The sequence below is a fragment of the Oncorhynchus gorbuscha genome, linkage group LG03 (assembly GCF_021184085.1).
Source record: "Oncorhynchus gorbuscha isolate QuinsamMale2020 ecotype Even-year linkage group LG03, OgorEven_v1.0, whole genome shotgun sequence".
Taxonomy (NCBI): domain Eukaryota; kingdom Metazoa; phylum Chordata; class Actinopteri; order Salmoniformes; family Salmonidae; genus Oncorhynchus; species Oncorhynchus gorbuscha.
In genome coordinates, this window is record NC_060175.1 from 81,863,802 (window position 1) to 81,882,225 (window position 18,424).

The 18,424-nt window shown below is 42.8% G+C and overlaps 1 protein-coding gene across 7 annotated transcripts in view; it reads left to right on the forward strand.

The window, feature by feature from the left end:
* The first annotated feature begins 635 nt into the window (after positions 1 to 635).
* Positions 636 to 18,424, forward strand: part of LOC124032038 (microphthalmia-associated transcription factor-like) — a 38,700-nt gene continuing 20,911 nt past the window's right edge. For 5 of the 7 annotated variants that reach the window (XM_046344020.1, XM_046344021.1, XM_046344023.1 and 2 more), the window contains exons 1-2: positions 636 to 871; positions 15,678 to 15,942. In XM_046344020.1, coding sequence (XP_046199976.1) covers positions 765 to 871; positions 15,678 to 15,942 — 372 coding nt within the window. In that variant the 5' untranslated portion in view covers positions 636 to 764. Of the gene's footprint in view, positions 872 to 13,289; positions 13,442 to 15,677; positions 15,943 to 18,424 lie in introns of those variants that run through there. The other 2 variants (XM_046344022.1, XM_046344027.1) reach the window with 1 other exon arrangement.

An 18,424-nucleotide genomic window follows, 5' to 3' on the forward strand; every position in this document is an offset into this window, starting at 1 on the left:
AATAATAATAACCTACATTAATAAACATAATACATAACCTACCCACATTTTAAGATCACATTTTCTCAATGTTATTCTCCCATCATCAAAAAAAACATAAAACACGAGATTTCCTCAAATATTTTCAAACATAATCAATATTTGGGTCAATGCTATTAACACGGCTATGTAGTCTACGAAATGTAGAAATAGTCAACTCATCTGATGGTTTGCAATGTAACTTGTACATGGTAGTTGGATCGTAGTTACAATGTAATTACACTATAGGTATACAATGTTGCACAATAGGCTTATAGTTGTAGTTACACTGTAGCCTACCTTTCATAGAAAGAAAAGTAGGGTATGTGTGAAAATGAAGGAGATGTTAATAAGGTTATTCTTTTTAAGAACGAATACTGATATTTGTACATTGAAACAATGTATCCTGCTATTGTATTTTACCTCAGCAGATTTGAAGGTAAAATGTGGTAAAATCCCATCGGATGTTGCGACCAATGAAAAAGCTGCTGACATTGACCGATCAATACACCAAACGTGTGGCTTATGGTGCTTGTAGTTTTCCATACCACAAACTCCCATTTCTACGAGCGTCATTCCTTGTTCTACAGAACTTCATATGTTTTTGCGTTGTTTGCGCGCTGGGTCTTGGAGCAAGACGGGTTTGCGTTTTCAGTGGCTGTTACAGCGAGTGTTGTAGAGAGGTGGCCATAACATCGTTCGTTTCTTTATCATTTGAAATTGCCAAGAAGTTGACAGCCGCAAGTATGCAAGCGGAATCGGGTATAGTTCCCGACTTCGAGGTTGGAGAAGAGTTTCAAGAGGAACCAAAAACGTATTACGAATTGAAGAGTCAGCCCTTGAAAAAAAACAGGTCGGTGTTTTGACTGTGCACTGCTATTTTATGCCTTAAAGAGGAATTTGATATTCGAGGGATGTTTGCAAAAGTTTTAATTATTGTGGAAATGTTTTTGTGTGTGTGGGTATAATTATATTATTTCCAATGAAGGCGATTCCACAGGGATGTTATCCTATATCAAAATGTCCTATCCTATTGAGGACTTTCTAGGAGGGATTTGTTTGCTTCCCATTCCTTATGTCTCTTCTATATTGCACATTTAGTTATGCAACACTTGGGTGTTGTCTTGTTAACATGCAACCTCAAATATTAGCTTGTGAAGAATAGAGTTTGTTTGTGGATTTTGATCAGCCATACCAGGGAGTAAACTATGATGTCTTCTTCACTGTGATTACCATAGCGAGCTAAAATCTACTCCATGGTGAACGTCCTTCAGTTTATTCCGTTGCCATAGTTATTTTCCACATGTATAGTCTAAATGCAGTTTCTTTTGAAATAAATATATTTCATGCATTGTAAATGTCATTACAATGTCAAGAAACATTTCATGTTAAATGGTGTTGTAATGTATGTGTTCAATGTGATCAAATGTGTGTCACATTTCACTGGTGCATCAGTTTGTGCATCTGCTGTAGGGATATACCTAGTGCTCAGTGAATTCTTAATATTATTTATATCAATAGAGACCTAGTAAGAAAATGCGTTATACATTATAAAATTAAGTAAATAAATATTGTAGGAACCATGTTACTTTCCAAAATAGTTTATTTAACTACATAAAGGAAAATGTATAGATATTTTCCTAAACAGTTGACAAATGACTTAATAGAGAGCTATTTGCATCCATATTGTGTCCTCTGTCCCTAGTGCTGAATAAAGAGCAGGGAGCTGAGTCAGGTCTGTTCGCTGGACATGACCTTTTACCCCTCTGCCGCCTGGGGTCCAGGCCTCCCCTGAATTATTGTCACTTTGGTTATGTCTCTCTGTGTAAGATTAGAATGTACAAATAACTGGGACTTTTCTATTCTAAAGACTAATGCATCAGTGGGGGCTGCTGAGGGGAGGGCGGCTCATAATAATGTCTGGAATGGAGTCAATGGTGTGGTATCAAAAACATCAAAGATGGGCTTTCCATGTGTTTGATACCATTCCATTGACCATTCCAGTCATTATTATGAGCCGTCCTCCCCTCAGCAGCCTCCACTGTTATACATTTAAGTTATACCATAATATTGCCTTCTGTGTAATTGCGTATTTCATGGGGATGTCGACTGTGAAGCTTGATTGACTGGGACAAGCGTTACATTGAGCAATGGTCTAAAATGCCTGTCAATACTGTGTGCTTGGCTGCATGCCCATTGCCAGGAAGTAGTTCAAAGCAATATTGTCTCTTTTTGTCTGTTAATTATGTATGACTTCATTATTGTGCTTAGTGGTGGAGACATGTGACCTTTCTAAACATGACAGTGCTCTTCTGTGTCTAGATTTCCTATAGCATACTTGTGGTGGACCCAATCAGTCTTTCCTTTCTGGATCTTTTTTCCCTCTCTTTTTTTTAGGGGCTAGATCAGCTATGAAATGATCAGATAGAATTGAAGTATAACAAATAACATTACCTGCATCATTTCTAATCCCCTTTTTTAGTATATATATTTTATATACACTACCGTTCAAAAGTTTGGGGGCACTTAGAAATGTCCTTGTTTTTTTAAAGAAAAGCACATATTTTGTCCATTAAAATTACATCAAATTGATCAGAAATACAGTGTAGTCATTATTTATGTTGTAAATGACTATAGTAGCTGGAAATGGCTGATTTTTTAACTGAAGATAGGCGTACAGAGGCCCATCATCAGCATCCATCACACCTGTGTTCCAATGGCACGTTGTGTTAGCTAATCCAAGTATATAATTTTAAACGGATAATTGATTAGAAAACCCTTTTGCAATTATGTTAGTGTGGCCGATGTGAAATGGCTAGCTAGTTAGCGGTGGTGCGCTAATAGTGTTTCAGTCGGTGACGTCACTCTCTATGAGACCTAGAAGTAGTTGTTCCCCTTGCTCTGCAAGGGCTGCGGCTTTTGTGGCGCGATGGGTAACGATGCTTCATGAGTGACTGTGGCTGATGTGTGCAGAGGATCCCTGGTTCGAGCCCAGGTTGGGGCGAGGAGAGGGACAGAAGCTGTACTGTTACATTGGTGCCGTGACCCGGATCACTGGTTGCTGTGGAAAAGGAGGAGGTAAAAGGGGAAACTGAAGATCTCGTACAACGCTGTGTACTACTCCCTTTACAGAACAGCGCAAACTGGCTCTAACCAGAATAGAAATAGTACTTTATTAAATAGTACCCACAAAACACTCGTCTCAACGTCAACAATGAACCGGCGACTCCGGGATGCTGGCCTTCTAGGCAGAGTTGCATAGAGAAAGCCATATCTCAGACTGGCTAATAAAAAGAAAAAATTAAGATGGGCAAAAGAACACAGACACTGGACAGAGGATCGGTCCCATATATTGAGCATTCTTTTTGTGGCAAAAATGTTATATAATAGTTTAAATGGAAAAGAACGGATGGATCCATCAATTGTTATTTTGTGTATAGGTTCATTAATCCAATGCCATGTATTTCCTTTCCGGAACTTTGGATTTTGTCAGCAATTTGTTTTATATTTTTTGCAATGACACATTGCAGTTTCTTGCTTTTATTTTCCACAAAATTTCATCGAAATGTCAGAGAGAACGAGAAAGCAATCACCATCTTGTGCAGCCCTTTAACGTAATTCATCATTTAAAACGATTTTCTTCATTAGTACATTTCATTACATTGATACTAAATCAACACTATATGGGCTTGCTGTAGCAGATGCTTGAAGTTGTGATTTAATTACATTTTTTATTGTGACTTCTATGTGTCTCCAGAATTATCTGACATGCATGAATTAATACACTTTTCTGCTTTTCCTCTTGAACCTGAGAATGCCCTGCTAATAGCAGTGCATCCTAATGGCTTTGCAACCACGACAGAAAGCCAAACATTGAGTGCAGTCGTTTTAACCATGCTTATCCTTACATACCCTTGTGGTTATGACACTGTGGTTCATTTGTTTGATCAAAATAAAATAAAATTGTATTTTTTACATGCGCTGAATATAACAGGTGGAGTAGACCTTACAGTGAAATGCTTACTTAGAAGCGCTTAATCAACAATGCAGTTTTAAGAAAGAAAAAAAATAAGACAACATAATAAAAGTGTCAAATAATTCAAGAGCAGCAGTAAAATAACAATAGCGAAGCTATATACAGGGTGTACCGGTACCGAGTCAATGTGCGGGGGCACTGGTTCGTCGAGGTAATTGAGGTAATATGTACATGTAGGTAGCGTTATTAAAGTGACTATGCATAGATAATAACAGAGAGTAGCAGCAGCGTAAAAGAGGGGGGGTCAATACAAATAGTCTGGGTAGCCATTTGATTAAATGTTCAGGTGTCTTATTGCTTGGTGGTAGAAGCTGTTTAGAAGCCTCTTGGACGTAGACTTGATGCTCCGGTACCTCTTGCCGTGCGGTAGCAGAGAGAACAGTCTATGACTAGGGTGGCTGGAGTCTCTGACAATTTTTAGGGCATTCCTTTGACACCGCCTGGCATAGAGGTCTTGGATGTCAGGAAGCTTGGCCCCAGTGATGTACTGGGCCATATGCACTACCCTTTGTAGTGCCTTGCGGTCGGAGGCCAAGCAGTTGCCATACCAGGCAGTGATGCAACCTGTCAGGATGCTCTCGATGGTGCAGCTGTAAAACCTTTTGAGGATCTGAGGACCCATGACAAATCTTTTCAGTCTCCTAAAGGGGAATAGATTTTGTCGTGCCCTCTTCACGACTGTCTTGGTGTGCTTGGACCATGTTAGTTTGTTGTTGATGTGGACGCCAAGGAACTTGAAGCTCTCAACCTCAACCTCCACTACACCTCTGTCGATGAGAATGGGGGCGTTCTCGGCCCTCCTTTTCCTGTAGTCCACAATCATCTCCTTTGTCTTGATCACTTGTTGGCCTTGCACTGCACCACATGGTCAGGTTTCTGACCTCCTCTCTATAGACTGTCTCGTCGTTGTCAGTGATCAGGCCTACCACTGTTTTGTCATCTGCAAACTTAATGATGGTGTTGGAGTCGTGCCTGGCCGTGCAGTCATGAGTGAACAGGGAGTACAGGAGGGGACTGTGCACGCACCCCCGGGCTGAGGATCAGCGTGGCGGATGTGTTGTTACCTACCCTTACCACCTGGGGTGGCCCGTCAGGGAGTTCAGGATCCAGTTGCAGAAGGAGGTGTTTAGTCCCAGGGTCCTTAGCTTAGTGATGAGCTTTGAGGGCAATATGGTGTTGAACGCTGAGCTGTAGTCAATGAATAGCATTCTCACATTGTAACGGCCGTTGTTGGTGGAAGAAGGTGAGGACCAATGCGCAGCATGGTAAGTTTCCATATTTTTAATAAAGAAATTGAACACTGAGCAAAAAGAACAAAGTGAACGAACGAAACCGAAACAGTTCTGTCTGGTGCAGAATACAAACACTCAACAGAAAATAATCATCCACAACTCAAGGGTGAAAACAGGCTGCCTAAGTATGGTTCTCAATCAGGGACAACGATTGACAGCTGCCTCTGATTGAGAACCATACCAGGCTAAACACAGAAATACCAAATCATAGAAAAACAAACATAGACAACCCACCCGACTCACGCCCTGACCATACTAAAACAAAGACATAACAAAAGAACTAAGGTCAGAACGTCACACACATAAGTGTTCCTTTTGTCCAGGTGTGAAAGGGCAGTGTGGTGTGCAATAGAGATTGCATCATCTGTGGATCTGTTGGGGCGGTATGCAAATTGAGTGGGTCTTGGGTTTCTGCGATAATGGTGTTTATGTGAGCCATGACCAGCCTTTCAAAGCACTTCATGGTTCCGGACGTGAGTGTTACGGGTCGGTAGTTATTTAGGCAGGTTACCTTAGTCTTCATGGACACAGAGACTATGGTGGTCTGCTTGAAACATGTTGGTATTACAGACTCAGACAGGGTGAGATTGAAAATGTCAGTGAAGATACTTGCCAATTGGTCAGCGCATGCTCGGAGTACAAGTCCTGGTCATCCGTCTGGCCCTGCGGCCTTGTGAATGTTGACCTGTTTAAAGGTCTTACTCACATCGGCTGTGGAGAGCGTGATCATACAGTCGTCCAGAACAGCTGAGGCTCCCATGCATGTTTCAGGATGGCTTACCTAGAAGTGAGCATAGAAGTAATTTAGCTTGTCTGGTGGGCTTGTGTCACTGGGCAGCTCTCTGATGTGTTTCCCTTTGTACTCTGTAATAGTTTGCAAACCCTGCCATATAAGACGAGCGTCAGAACAGGTGTAGAATGATTCGATCTTAGTCCTGTATTGATGCTTTGCCTGTTTGATGGTTCTTATAAGCTTCTGGGTTAGAGTCCCGCTCGTTGAAAGTGACAGCTCTATCCTTTAGCTCAGTGCGGATGTTGCCTGTAATCCATGGCTTCTGGTTGGGGTATGCACATACAGTCACTGTGGGGACGACATCATCGATGCACTTATTGATGAAGCCAGTGACTGAAGTCCTCAATGCCATCAGAAGAATCATGGAACAGTCTGTGCTAGCAAAACAGTCCTGTAGCTTAGCATCTGCTCAGCATCTGCGTCTCTGTGTGTGGAGTAAAGGCGGTCTAGAGTTTTATCCTTCTGGTTGCACATTTAACATGCTGGTAGAAATGAGGTAAAATGGATGTAAGTTTTCCTTCATTAAAGTCCCCGGCCACTAGGAGCGCTACCTCTGAATAAACATTTTCCTGTTTGCTTATGGCCAGCATCGATTTGTGTTCTTAAATAGACAGCTACGAAGAATATAGATGAAAACTCTGTAGGTAGATAGTGTGGTCTACAGCTTATCAGCCGTTCTCTACAAATATACATAGATCATCACCCCTTGTCTTAGAAGCTGCTGTTCTATCCTGCCGATACAGTGTATAACCCGCCAGCTGTATGTTATTCATGTCGTTGTTCAGCCATGACTCGATAAAACATAAGATATTACAGTTTTTAATGTCCCGTTGGTAGGATATACATGCTTGTAGTTCGTCCACTTTATTATCAAGTGATTGTACGTTGGCCAATAGTACCGATGGCAAAGGCAGATTAGTCACTCATCACCGGATCCTCACAAGGCACCCCAATCTCCTTCCGCAAAACCTGTCTCTTTCTCCTGCGAATGACGAGGATGAGGGCCTGTTCGGGTGTCTGGAGTAAATCCTTCTCGTCCGACTCATTAAAGAAAAATGATTCTTCCAGCTCAAGCGGAGTAATTGCTGTTCTGATGTCCAGAAGCTCTTTTCGGTCATAAGAGACGGTATCAAGTTCCAAACAATGCAAAAAAACAAACAAATGCTACACACCTGGACTACTACAGTAACGCAAGGCCAAAGATAAGACATAGATTGACTAGCCTGATAGGTCTAAAATGCAGTTTTTCTTCATTTGAAATCATGATGTTGATAACATCATGAATTATCTTGTTTTTACTGATGGAGGTTACTTCGCTTTCGGGCTGTCTCAGAAAGCTTTTGGCACAGACAGCCGAACGAACCCCTGCAGAGTCAGAGCCTGAGCTGTGTGTTCTTAATATAGACGTGAGACAGACGGTGAAACTTGTCTTCTATGCGGTGTAAATTAGCTCTGTAAATTTAGCAATGGATATGTCACCTCCAATGCAAAGCAAGCCTGGCGTTGTTTGTTGCTGGGACTTTTTAGCAAGGTAACCCATGGAGTCAGCTTCACATTCTAATTAGACTGTCATTATTCTGCACGTCTCTTGACAGGATTTGTTCACGTCTCAGCTCATATATTTTACTTCTGGTAGGCCCAGAGTCTGGATTGGTCAAAATATGTGCTGCACCATTTGTAGGGCTACAGCACTAAATGGTGAAATTTACATGAAAATAGTGATGACATAGTTAAAAGCAAAAATGTAGATACAGTTTAGAGAGATATTCCATGTCATGACATTATGATTAAAAAAAGATGTAACGTCACTGCCCAATGGTCACATACCTGTCATACTGTATCTTTCATCTGTCACAGATGTGAATGAGAGGTGTCAATGTAGCATGAACCTTGTCAAAGCATGTGGCATGGGCTCCCGACTGGCGCTGCATCTCAGTGCTAGAGGCGTCACTACAGACACCCTGGTTCGAATCCAGGCTGTATCACAACCGGCCGTGTTTGTGAGTCCCATAGGGTGACCCACAATTGGCCCAGTGTCGTCCGAGTTTGGCCGGTGTAGGCCGTCATTGTAAATAATATTTTGTTCTTAATTGACTTTGCCTAGATAAATAAAGGTTAAATTAAAAAAATAACAAAGAAAATGTCTAAGTCAATGTTTGTTCCTTTTTCCACTATGGATCTTCCCGTTTATGTAATATGATGACTCATTGAGCGGTTAAGCATACACTATTCATGCAGTCAAACACTACGTAGAGTATGTGGCTATATGACGCTTTTAAGGAGCAGAGATGTCCCAGTTGTCCTCCAGTGACCATGCACTCCATGCCTCCGAACTGGTTTTATCGACTCCCTACAAGCCCCATTTGACCTAGAAGTTAAAGAATATCAAAGAGCAGAGGTTGTCTTTATTGTGTTCAATGCTCTTCCCAAGCCACATCTTGGCCTAGGCATTGAATTAGATATATGGTAAAAATGTATTCACAGAAAGTACATACTGCATTGCATTATGATATGTGTTTTTACATGAGCATCCAGTATCCAGTGCCGGTGTCAATGTGGCCTCTGTAAGGGACACTCAAAGTCTCAGGGAGCGCTCTGTCCTGTTCTGTTTCTGGGGGTCCATATCATATACCAAAGAGGGAGGTCAGGACCAGGGTGTTCCTCTCCCGATCCAGGATGGGGATCCGATGGGGTCTGAGTGACACATACAGGTGCTAGAGTTGAGTGAGACACTACACAACCCAATGGTTACGTAATCACTCTGACCGCATCCTTACTCCCACTTTGGCTCTAAACACATTCACTGGACAGTGGCCATGATGGTGTTCATTTCATTTCTCCATAATTCCAGTTAGATCTGACAGTCTGAGTAAACAGATGTGAGACTGACAAAGGATTTTCTTTATCAATCAATCAAATGTATTTATAAAGCCGTTTTTACTTTAGCCGATGTCACAAAGTGCTGTACAGAAACCCAGCCTAAAACCCCAAACAGCAAACAATGCTGGTGTTGAAGCACGGTGGCGAGGAAAAACTCCCTAGAAAGGCCAGAACCTAGGAAGAAACAACATTATGGTAGCCACTACATTACCAAGAGTATGTGGACACCTGCTTGTCGAACATCTCATTCCAAAATCATGGGTATTAATATGAAACTCCCTTTGCTGCTATAACAGCCTCCACTCATATAGGAAGGCTTTCTTCTAGATGTTGGAACATTGCTGTGGGGACTTGCTTCCATTCAGTAAAACTGTTGCCACAAAAATTGGAAGCACAGAATCGTCTAGAATGTCATTGTATGCTGTAGCGTTAAGATTTCCCTTCACTGAAAATAAGGGGTCTAGCCCAAACCATGAAAAACAGATCCAGACCATTATTCTTCTTCCATCTAACTCCACAGTTGTCCCTATGCACTGGGGCAGGTGGTGTTCTCCTGGCATCCGTCAAACCCAGATTCGTCCGTTCGACTGCCAGTTGGTAAAGTGTGATTCATCACTCCAGAGAACGCGTTTCCACTGCTTCAGAGTCAATGGCATCCAAGCTTTACACCACTCCAGCCGATGCTTGGCATTTTGCATGGTGATCTTAGGCTTGTGTGCGGCTGCTCGGCCATGGAAACCCATTTTATGAAGTTCCCGACAAACAGTTATTGTACTGACGATTACTTCCAGATGCAGTTTGGATCTCGGTAGTGGGTGTGGTGTGCTCAATTTGATACACCAGTCAGCAACGGCTGTGGCTGAAATAGTAGAATCCACTCATTTGAACGGGTGTCAACATACTTTTGTATATATAGTGTATTTTCAAATAGAGAACACGTTGATGCTGTCAATGATCATTTGAAGAGCATGCCTGTAGTAGGGCGCGACTTATCACACATTATAGCCACCCACCGTTCTGTATGCAGCAGCAGTAATATTACTGCAATACATTGATCATCTGTGTGGTTGTTTTTTGATGTGCTTCAGAGTGCTGTCCTAGTCATAGCATGCAGAGAGGGGAAGGCGAGCTGGACTGGAGTAGGCCATACTACTGTAAACAAGTGAAGAGACTCATGAAAGTCATAAAACCTAATTACAGAAATAGGACCCGGCAAGTTCAAATTATCCCAACCGGACCTTCTCTGCCCGTAACTACGACAACAAAGAACCCCATTATCTGTTATGGTAGTTGGCAACTTGCAGTTTTGTTTTCCTTGCATAACACACACTGAGTATACAAAACATTAAGAACACCTGCTCTTTCATGACATAGACTGACCAGTTGAATCCAGGTGAAAGATACGATCCCTTATTGACGCCACTTGTTAAATCCACTTCAATCAGTGTCGATTAAGGGTATGAGATAGGTTAAAGAAGCCTTGGGACAATTGAGACATGGATTGTGTCTGTGTGTCATTCAGTGGGTGAATGGGCAAGACAAAATATTTAAGTGCCTTTAAACAGGGTATGTTAGTAGGTGCCAGGTGCGCTGGTTTGTGTCACACTCAACAGTTTCCTGTGTGTATCAAGAATGGTCCACCACCCAAAGGACATCTAGCCAGCTTGACATAATTGTGGGAAGCATTGGTGTCAACATGGGCCAGCATCCCTGTGGATGCTTTCGATAACTTGTAGAGTCCATGCCCCAACGAATTGAGGCTGTTCTGAGGGAAAAAGGAGGGGTGCAACTCAATATTAGGAAGGTGTTCTTAATGTTTGGAGCACTCGGTGTATACATCAATTGTATTTATTTGTGACCATAGCGCTCTTAACTTGTCTTACTTAACCAGAGCACTGTATACAGAGCCATTCCTCACTATGAGTGTTCTTCACCGTTATGTCATGGTCTGTTTTATCTGTGTTAATGTGTCTCTTTCCTTACTGTAGTCAATGTTTTAGTTTACATGACCTTTTAACCAGTTTATACATTTGAACTGCTTGACCATAATGACCATTGTTATGTTTGCAGGAAAAAGGGGGAGACTTGCAAGCCATATAGGTGAACTTCACAAAATAGATGGCATCATGAGGATGGAAAATTAGGTGGATATATTGAAGCAACATCTCAAGGCATACAGTATGATGTCATGATGCCATCTATTTTGTGAAGTTCACCAGACCCACCTGCAGCAAAGCACCCCCAAAACATGATGCTGCCACGCCCGTGCTTCACGTTTGGGATGGAGTTCTTCGGCTTGCAAGTCTCCCCCTTTTTCCTGCAAACAAACAATGGTCATTATGGCCAAACAGTTCTATTTTTGTTTCATCAGACCAGAGGTCATTTCTCCAAAAAGTACGATCTTTGTCCCCATGTGCAGTTGCAAACTGTAGTCTGGCTTTTCTATGGCGGTTTTGAGCAGTGTCTTCTTCCTTGCTTAGTGGACTTTCAGGTTATGTCGATATAGGAATCATTTTACTGTGGATATAGATACTTGTTCACAAGGTCCTTTGCTGTTGTTCTGGGATTTATTTGCACTTTTCGCACCAAAGTACGTTCATCTCTAGGAGACCGAACGTGTCTCCTTCCTGAGCGGTATGACGGCTGTGTGGTCCCATAGTGTTTAAACTTGCGTACTATTGTTTGTACAGATGAATGTGGTACCTTCAGGCGTTTGGAAATTGCTCCCAAGGATGAACCATACTTGTGGAGGTCGACAATTCTTTTTCTGTCTTGGCTGATTTCTTTTGATTTTCCCATGATGTCAAGCAAAGAGGCGCTGAGTTTGAAGGTAGGCCTTGAAATACATCCACAGGTACACCTCCAATTGGGCTATCAGAAACTTGTAAAGCCATGACATCATTTTCTGGAATTTTACAAGAATTTTAGAGGCACAGTCAATTTAGTGTATGTAAACTTCCACTGGAATTGTGATACAGTGAATTATAAGTGAAATAATCTGTCTGTAAACAATTGTTGGAAAAATTATTTGTGTCATGCGCAAAGTAAATTTCTTGTTAACAAACTACAGGTTTGGCAAGTCGGTTAGACTTGCCAAAACTGTAGTTTGTTAACAAGAAATTTGTGGAGTGGTTGAAAAACAAGTTTTAATGACTCCAACCTAAGTACATTTCCGACTTCAACTGTATATGCTCTCGGCACCAGGCAGCAATGTTCTGAGCAGTGGGGGTTGGTTGTGTAGGTCAAGGTTCTGAGCAGAACAGATGCAGTTGTGCTGCTCAAACTCCACCTCCAGCAGGGAGACTGTGTAGTGCTGTCAGGAACACCTGATCCAACCAGGAACCAAGACACTTGCAAACTGCAGTCACTGGACTGGGCTCTGTGTGTCTCAGAAGGTGATTGTGAAGGTGAGCCCAGAGGAAGAAGTGTACCTTATGGTGGGGGAAAGGGGCGGGGCCAGGATAACTCCTTGTATTTACTTCTGTCCTTCTGCACACATGGCTACTCATTGTTTGACCAGGGTCAATCTTTCCGGTCTGAGGATCTTGATGTTGATGCAGTAAGGAATCTAAGTAGCTCAGTTAGTGTACAGCACCTCCTGTTTGATAGATCATGTCTTGAACAGACAACACAGCACTGCTCCCGTGCTCTAGCTTTCTCTCTCTCTCTCTCTCTCTCTCTCTCTCTCTCTCTCTCTCTCTCTCTCTCTCTCTCTCTCTCTCTCTCTCTCTCTCTCTCTCTCTCTCTCTCTCTCTCTCTCTCTCTCTCTCTCTCTCTCTCTCTCTCTCTCTCTCTCTCTCTCTCTCCCCCTCTCTCTATCTCTCTCTCTCTCTCTCTCTCTATCTCTCTCCCCCTCTCTCTATCTCTCTCTCTCTCTCTCTATCTCTCTCCCCTCTCTCTCTCTCTCTCTCACTCTCTATCTCTCTCTCTCTCTCTCTCTCTCTCTCTCTCTCCTCACCCCTCTCTATCTCTCTCTCTCTCTCTCTCTCTCTCTCTCTCTCTCTCTCTCTCTCTCTCTCTCTCTCTCTCTCTCTCTCTCCCCCTCTCTCTCTCTCTCTCTCTCTCTCTCTCTCTCTCTCTCTCTCTCTCTCTCTCTCTCTCTCTCTCTCTCTCTCTCTCTCTCTCTCTCTCTCTCTCTCTCTCTCTCTCTCTCTCTCTCTCTCTCTCTCGCTCTCTCTGTGTGTGGATTGGTGTTGACCGGACGGGGCTGTTCCTCCCTGGGTAGCTCTATGTAGGGATTGGAGTTCCCAAGTCTGGCCCTGGAGCCTCCCCCTTGTGACACACTTACAGGGCTGCATTGGCAACATGACTTTCACTGCTCTCCAAGGACAGCTGTCTGATGCACCTTCAGGAAAAACGAACAAACATGGAGGCCTTAGGAGCCCAAGTGCACAGACCCTGCTCCTTTTACACTAACCACATGTGAGTAGCTGCACCTCCATGCTGCTATGTGTGCATGCATGTGTGTTTATATTTGAGAGTTGAATGTGCGTGTGTTAGAAAGAGTGAGATAGAAGGTTTATGTGTGTGCAGAGTGAAACGTGCATTTGGACTATAAATACAATACATCTATATGGCTATTAATAGCACTCTCTCTAGGCAGTAAGTTTAGGTTGCAGTTTGTTTACTGCTCAGAGTTTTACTTGCCAATGCAGTGTTTTGATTTTGGACAGATAGGTCAGAAGCTTGTGCATTGGATTTCAAGAAATGTATGTGTAATTTGGTGCATTATCCTTTTGTCTGGAACTCATATGTAATTATACAGATATGTAGATGTTGAAATGTGAAAGAGATTCAGCCAAAATTAAGGAAAATTAAAAGTTGACTAGAGAAATACTTATTTAAATGTTTTGTCTAAAAGCATTGTTATTATGTTTGTAGACAGAATACAAAGCACATAGATATGATATAACATGTATTGTTTATTGTGTTGTCATTATCACTATTTGTTTTTTTATAGGTATTAGTATTGTTATTGAGCTGTTATTGTGCCATTGTTCATTGTGAAGCAAGATTGATGGCTCTCCCACTAGGCCAAGCCATTCTTTGTCCAGCAGGTCATTAAGGTGTGTGAGGGTGGGCTGCAGCCTCCTCTCCTAAGCCATTGAACCACCTTCAGTCCAGGAGCTCTCTCTCTACATTAAAAACCTCTCGGCCAGGGGGTGTGGCCATGCGAGACTGTGCAGCCATTGTGTTTCCTGATACATATGCACAGAGAGGAGGTGTGTGCACACACAATAGTGGAAAGTTGAACCAGACAAAAGGTCTTTTTATGGGTTTCAGTATTCTGCTTAGGAACAACTGGGCAAAAAGCCATCTGGCAGCCGGTCAATGTGTTAGTGAGGGCAGAACCTACACACACAGTGGTCAATGGTTGTAATCTTGAGTCTGCCTCAATACAGTTCTGCTTATTCTCCTATGTAAGATGATAAAGGTATACCATATACACAAGGGTATACTGGTTATGAAACTTTTTTCGGATGCATTTTGTAAATACCACAAGTGCAAGAGTTGAGAATCAACATTTGTGTCTCTTGAATGCATGTTGATGGAAGTCCTACAGATGAACTTAATGAAGGGCCACAGAAGCACGACAGATCGATATTATCTGGAGATTCCAAAATGTAAAGTGAAGATGAAAATGATTTTGGATCCACCACAGGAAGCATTTTGGTCTTGTGTAAGTCAGGTCTCCCAACCAATGTGTGTCAAAAGAGATGATTCACTTGCCCCAGACAAGCCATAATCAGTTTGCAAAAATGGGGAAAAGGCACCGACTGAATTTCGTCCATGTTCTAGACCTCAGAGATGTATATTAACCCCTCTCATTGTGGTTAAAGTGTGGAAAATGGCATTTGGTGTCAGGCTTCTTCAAGTTTATGAACATTTTTGGGCCTAAAATGTTGTGTTCGTATGATTACAATAAAAAACGTTACATAAAGTGTGTAGGTAGGCCTATCTTTAATGCATCTCAGTTGTCAGAAATGTGATGCGTAAGATCACTTTTTTATTTTATGAGAGGGTTGACATGAGCTTCTATAACATAAAGGGAAAGCTCAGTGCGGAGGGATGGCTGTAGACCAAGGTTGCGTTTGACCAGACTGGCTAATTAGTCCGATTACTGCACAGCTTGATTGGTAAGACGTTTTGCTGAGTTTTTTAAAATCAAATCACTCACTCAGGGAAGGCTTCATCTGCTCCAGCACACCCTGTATATTTTAGGCCTACAGCAGGATTCTGTCTGGGAAAACAGCAAGTGTCTACATTTGAGACCATAGGAAGAACTGAAACTGAGTGAAGAAAAGTTCCCCTATCTGAGTCATTGTTTTGATCCAAGTATGGGATGTTGGCTACATTTAAACACTATACAGACAAGACTAGAAGGAGATGTGTTAGGGTTAAGATTCCTCCTCAGTGATGGTGTTCAGTATTCTGCAGCAGACCAGCAGGAGACATTTAGAAGAAATCTTTAGGTTTTCTCACTGTGATGTGGCGTCTTCCTGATTCCAGTACTGTAGATCCTAATGCTCTAATGCCTCTCTCTTTTCCCTGACCTCTCGTTCACTCCTTAACGCTCACTCTCACCTCCCTAACCCCGCCCCCTCCCCTCCTCCTCTCTCCTGATGCCCTGCCTGGTGTTTGTCTCTCCGTTCTGCAGTAATCCGTTAGACCAGCAATGCTCGTCTTCCAAGCCCCCGTTGGGCTCTTCCGCCATGACATCACGAATCCTGCTGCGGCAGCAGTTGATGCGAGAGCAGCTCCAGGAGCAGGAGCGGCGGGAGCAGCAGAGACGTCAGGCCTCCTCCACCTCGCTGCACCACCAGACCACCGACGGCCACATCCACACCCAGACCCCGGCCATCAACGTCAGCGCGCCCCCCAGCCTCCCCCCCGCATCCCAGCTGCCAATGGAGGTGCTGAAGGTAGGCAATAAGTATTGTCCACAGTTCTCACACCTGATGACACAGGTGACACACCCCCTCTCTGGCTGCTTCACTGTGGTCTTCCAAACATGCCACTCCTCACACAATTCCAGAGGTCTCACTATCACCTCTAGATGCAGGCATTCGCACTCAGATGTTGTTTTAAGAAGTTACTGTGGGTTGGATGACTCTATATTGGCAACTTCTGGACAGTAGAGCAAGCACGGTTTACTATGATACGGTGTAAAACACGTGGAGGTGGGAAGTGTTTTAAAACGCCTACGAGAGAATTTCCTGAGAATTCCTCTGTAATGCATGCTGTGCTTCCATCCATTTGGATTTAGCCATCTTTAATCCTATTTGCTGAGCTACATTCATATCTTTTCATAGCTTTGATTCATTGTTAATCTGCTCTGGGTGACTAGAGACTGTTGCAAATTTTCTGAAAGCTAGGGGAGACAGATTGATAACTACCACAACACACTACTATACTATAGTACATCCAGAAAAACAAAGACCATTTGGTAAGTTTAAAAAAACTCCTTTACATTTGTTTGTCCTTTTTTAGAAAAAGTATAACTAAATATAAAAAATAATGTTTAAAAAAAGGTAAAGATTAAATGTTGAAGTGTATCCAAAACTTCATACAGTGAGGGAAAAAAGTATTTGATCCCCTGCTGATTTTGTACGTTTGCCCACTGACAAAAAAATTATCAGTCTATCATTTTAATGGTAGGTTTATTTGAACAGTGAGAGACAGAATAACAACAACAAAATCCAGAGAAACGCATGTCAAAAATGTTATAAATTGATTTACATTTTAATGAGGGAAATAAGTATTTGACCCCTCTGCAAAACAGGACTTAGTACTTGGTGGCAAAACCCTTGTTGGCATTCACAGAGGTCAGACGTTTCTTGTAGTTGGCCACCAGATTGCACACATCTTAGGAGGGATTTTGTCCCATTCCTCTTTTCAGATCTTCTCCAAGTCATTAAGGTTTTGAGGCTGACGTTTGGCAACTCGAACCTTCAGCTCCCTCCACAGATTTTCTATGGGATTAAGGTCTGGAGACTGGCTAGGTCATAACCATCCATGACCCATTTTCAATGCCCTGGCTGAGGGAAGGAAGTTCTCGCCCAAGATTTGACGGTACATGGCCCCGTCCATCATCCCTTTGATGCTGTGAAGTTGTCCTGTCCCCTTAGCAGAAAAACACTCCCAAAGCATAATGTTTCCACCTCCATGTTTGACAGTGCGGAGGGTGTTCTTGGGGTCATAGGCAGCATTCCTCCTCCTCCAAACACGGCGATATATCCAGGTGGCGTAGCGGGCAGCGGTGGTGAGTTGATGGGAGTAAATAAGTGGATCCAATGGGGTAGCGGAATCCACCGACGACCAGGCGGGAATGGGGTAAATGATCCTGGTGAGTAACTGAAGACAGAACAAACGGAGGTAAGTTTAAGGCAAGCAATACGTAAAAAACAACAAAACAAATTCTATCAAACTTGAGGCTGATACTATGGCACAACATACTGTTCATGGCTAACGATCCAGCAGGGAATGGATGTCAGGTCCGGGCTTATGAAGACGAGAGATGATGATCAGGACCAGGTGTGCAGATAGCTGATGGGATACAGGTGCGGGTAATCAGAACTCCCAACTGGCTACATTGCCCGGCAACCAGACAGGGTGCGTTCCAGGACGCCGGAAAAAAACACTCCAGGACAGAACACAGGCAAAAAACAGACTCAGGAAACGGGATTCGTGACACAGCTCCATTTTGGTCTCATCTGACAACAACACTTTCACCCAGTTGTCCTATGAATCATTCAGATGTTCATTGGCAAACTTCAGATGGGCATGTATATGTGCTTTCTTGAGCAGGGGGACCTTGCGGGCGCTGCAGGATTTCAGTGCTTCACGGCGTAGTGTGTTACCAATTGTTTTCTTGGTGACTATGGTCCCAGCTGCCTTGAGATCATTGACAAGATCCTCCCGTGTAGTTATGGGCTGATTCCTCACCGTTCTCATGATCATTGCAACTCCACAAGGTGAGATCGGCTCTTTTGTGTTTCTTCCATTTGCGAACAATAGCACCAACTGTTGTCACCTTTTCGCCAAGCTGCTTGGCGATGTTCTTGTAGCCCATGCCAGCCTTGTGTAGGTCTACAATCTTGTCCCTGACATCCTTGGAGAGCTCTTTGGTCTTGGCCATGGTGGAGAGTTTGGAATCTGATTGATTGATTGCTTTTAATCTCAGCTCATTACCTGTATAAAAGACACCTGGGAGCCAGAAATCTTTCTGATTGAGAGGGGGTCAAATACTTTACAAATCAAATACAAATCAATTGATAACATTTTTGACATGCGTTTTTCTGGATTTTTTTGTTGTTATTCTGTCTCTCACTGTTCAAATTAACCTACCATTACAATTATAGACTGATAATTTCTTTGTCAGTGGGCAAACGTACAAAATCAACA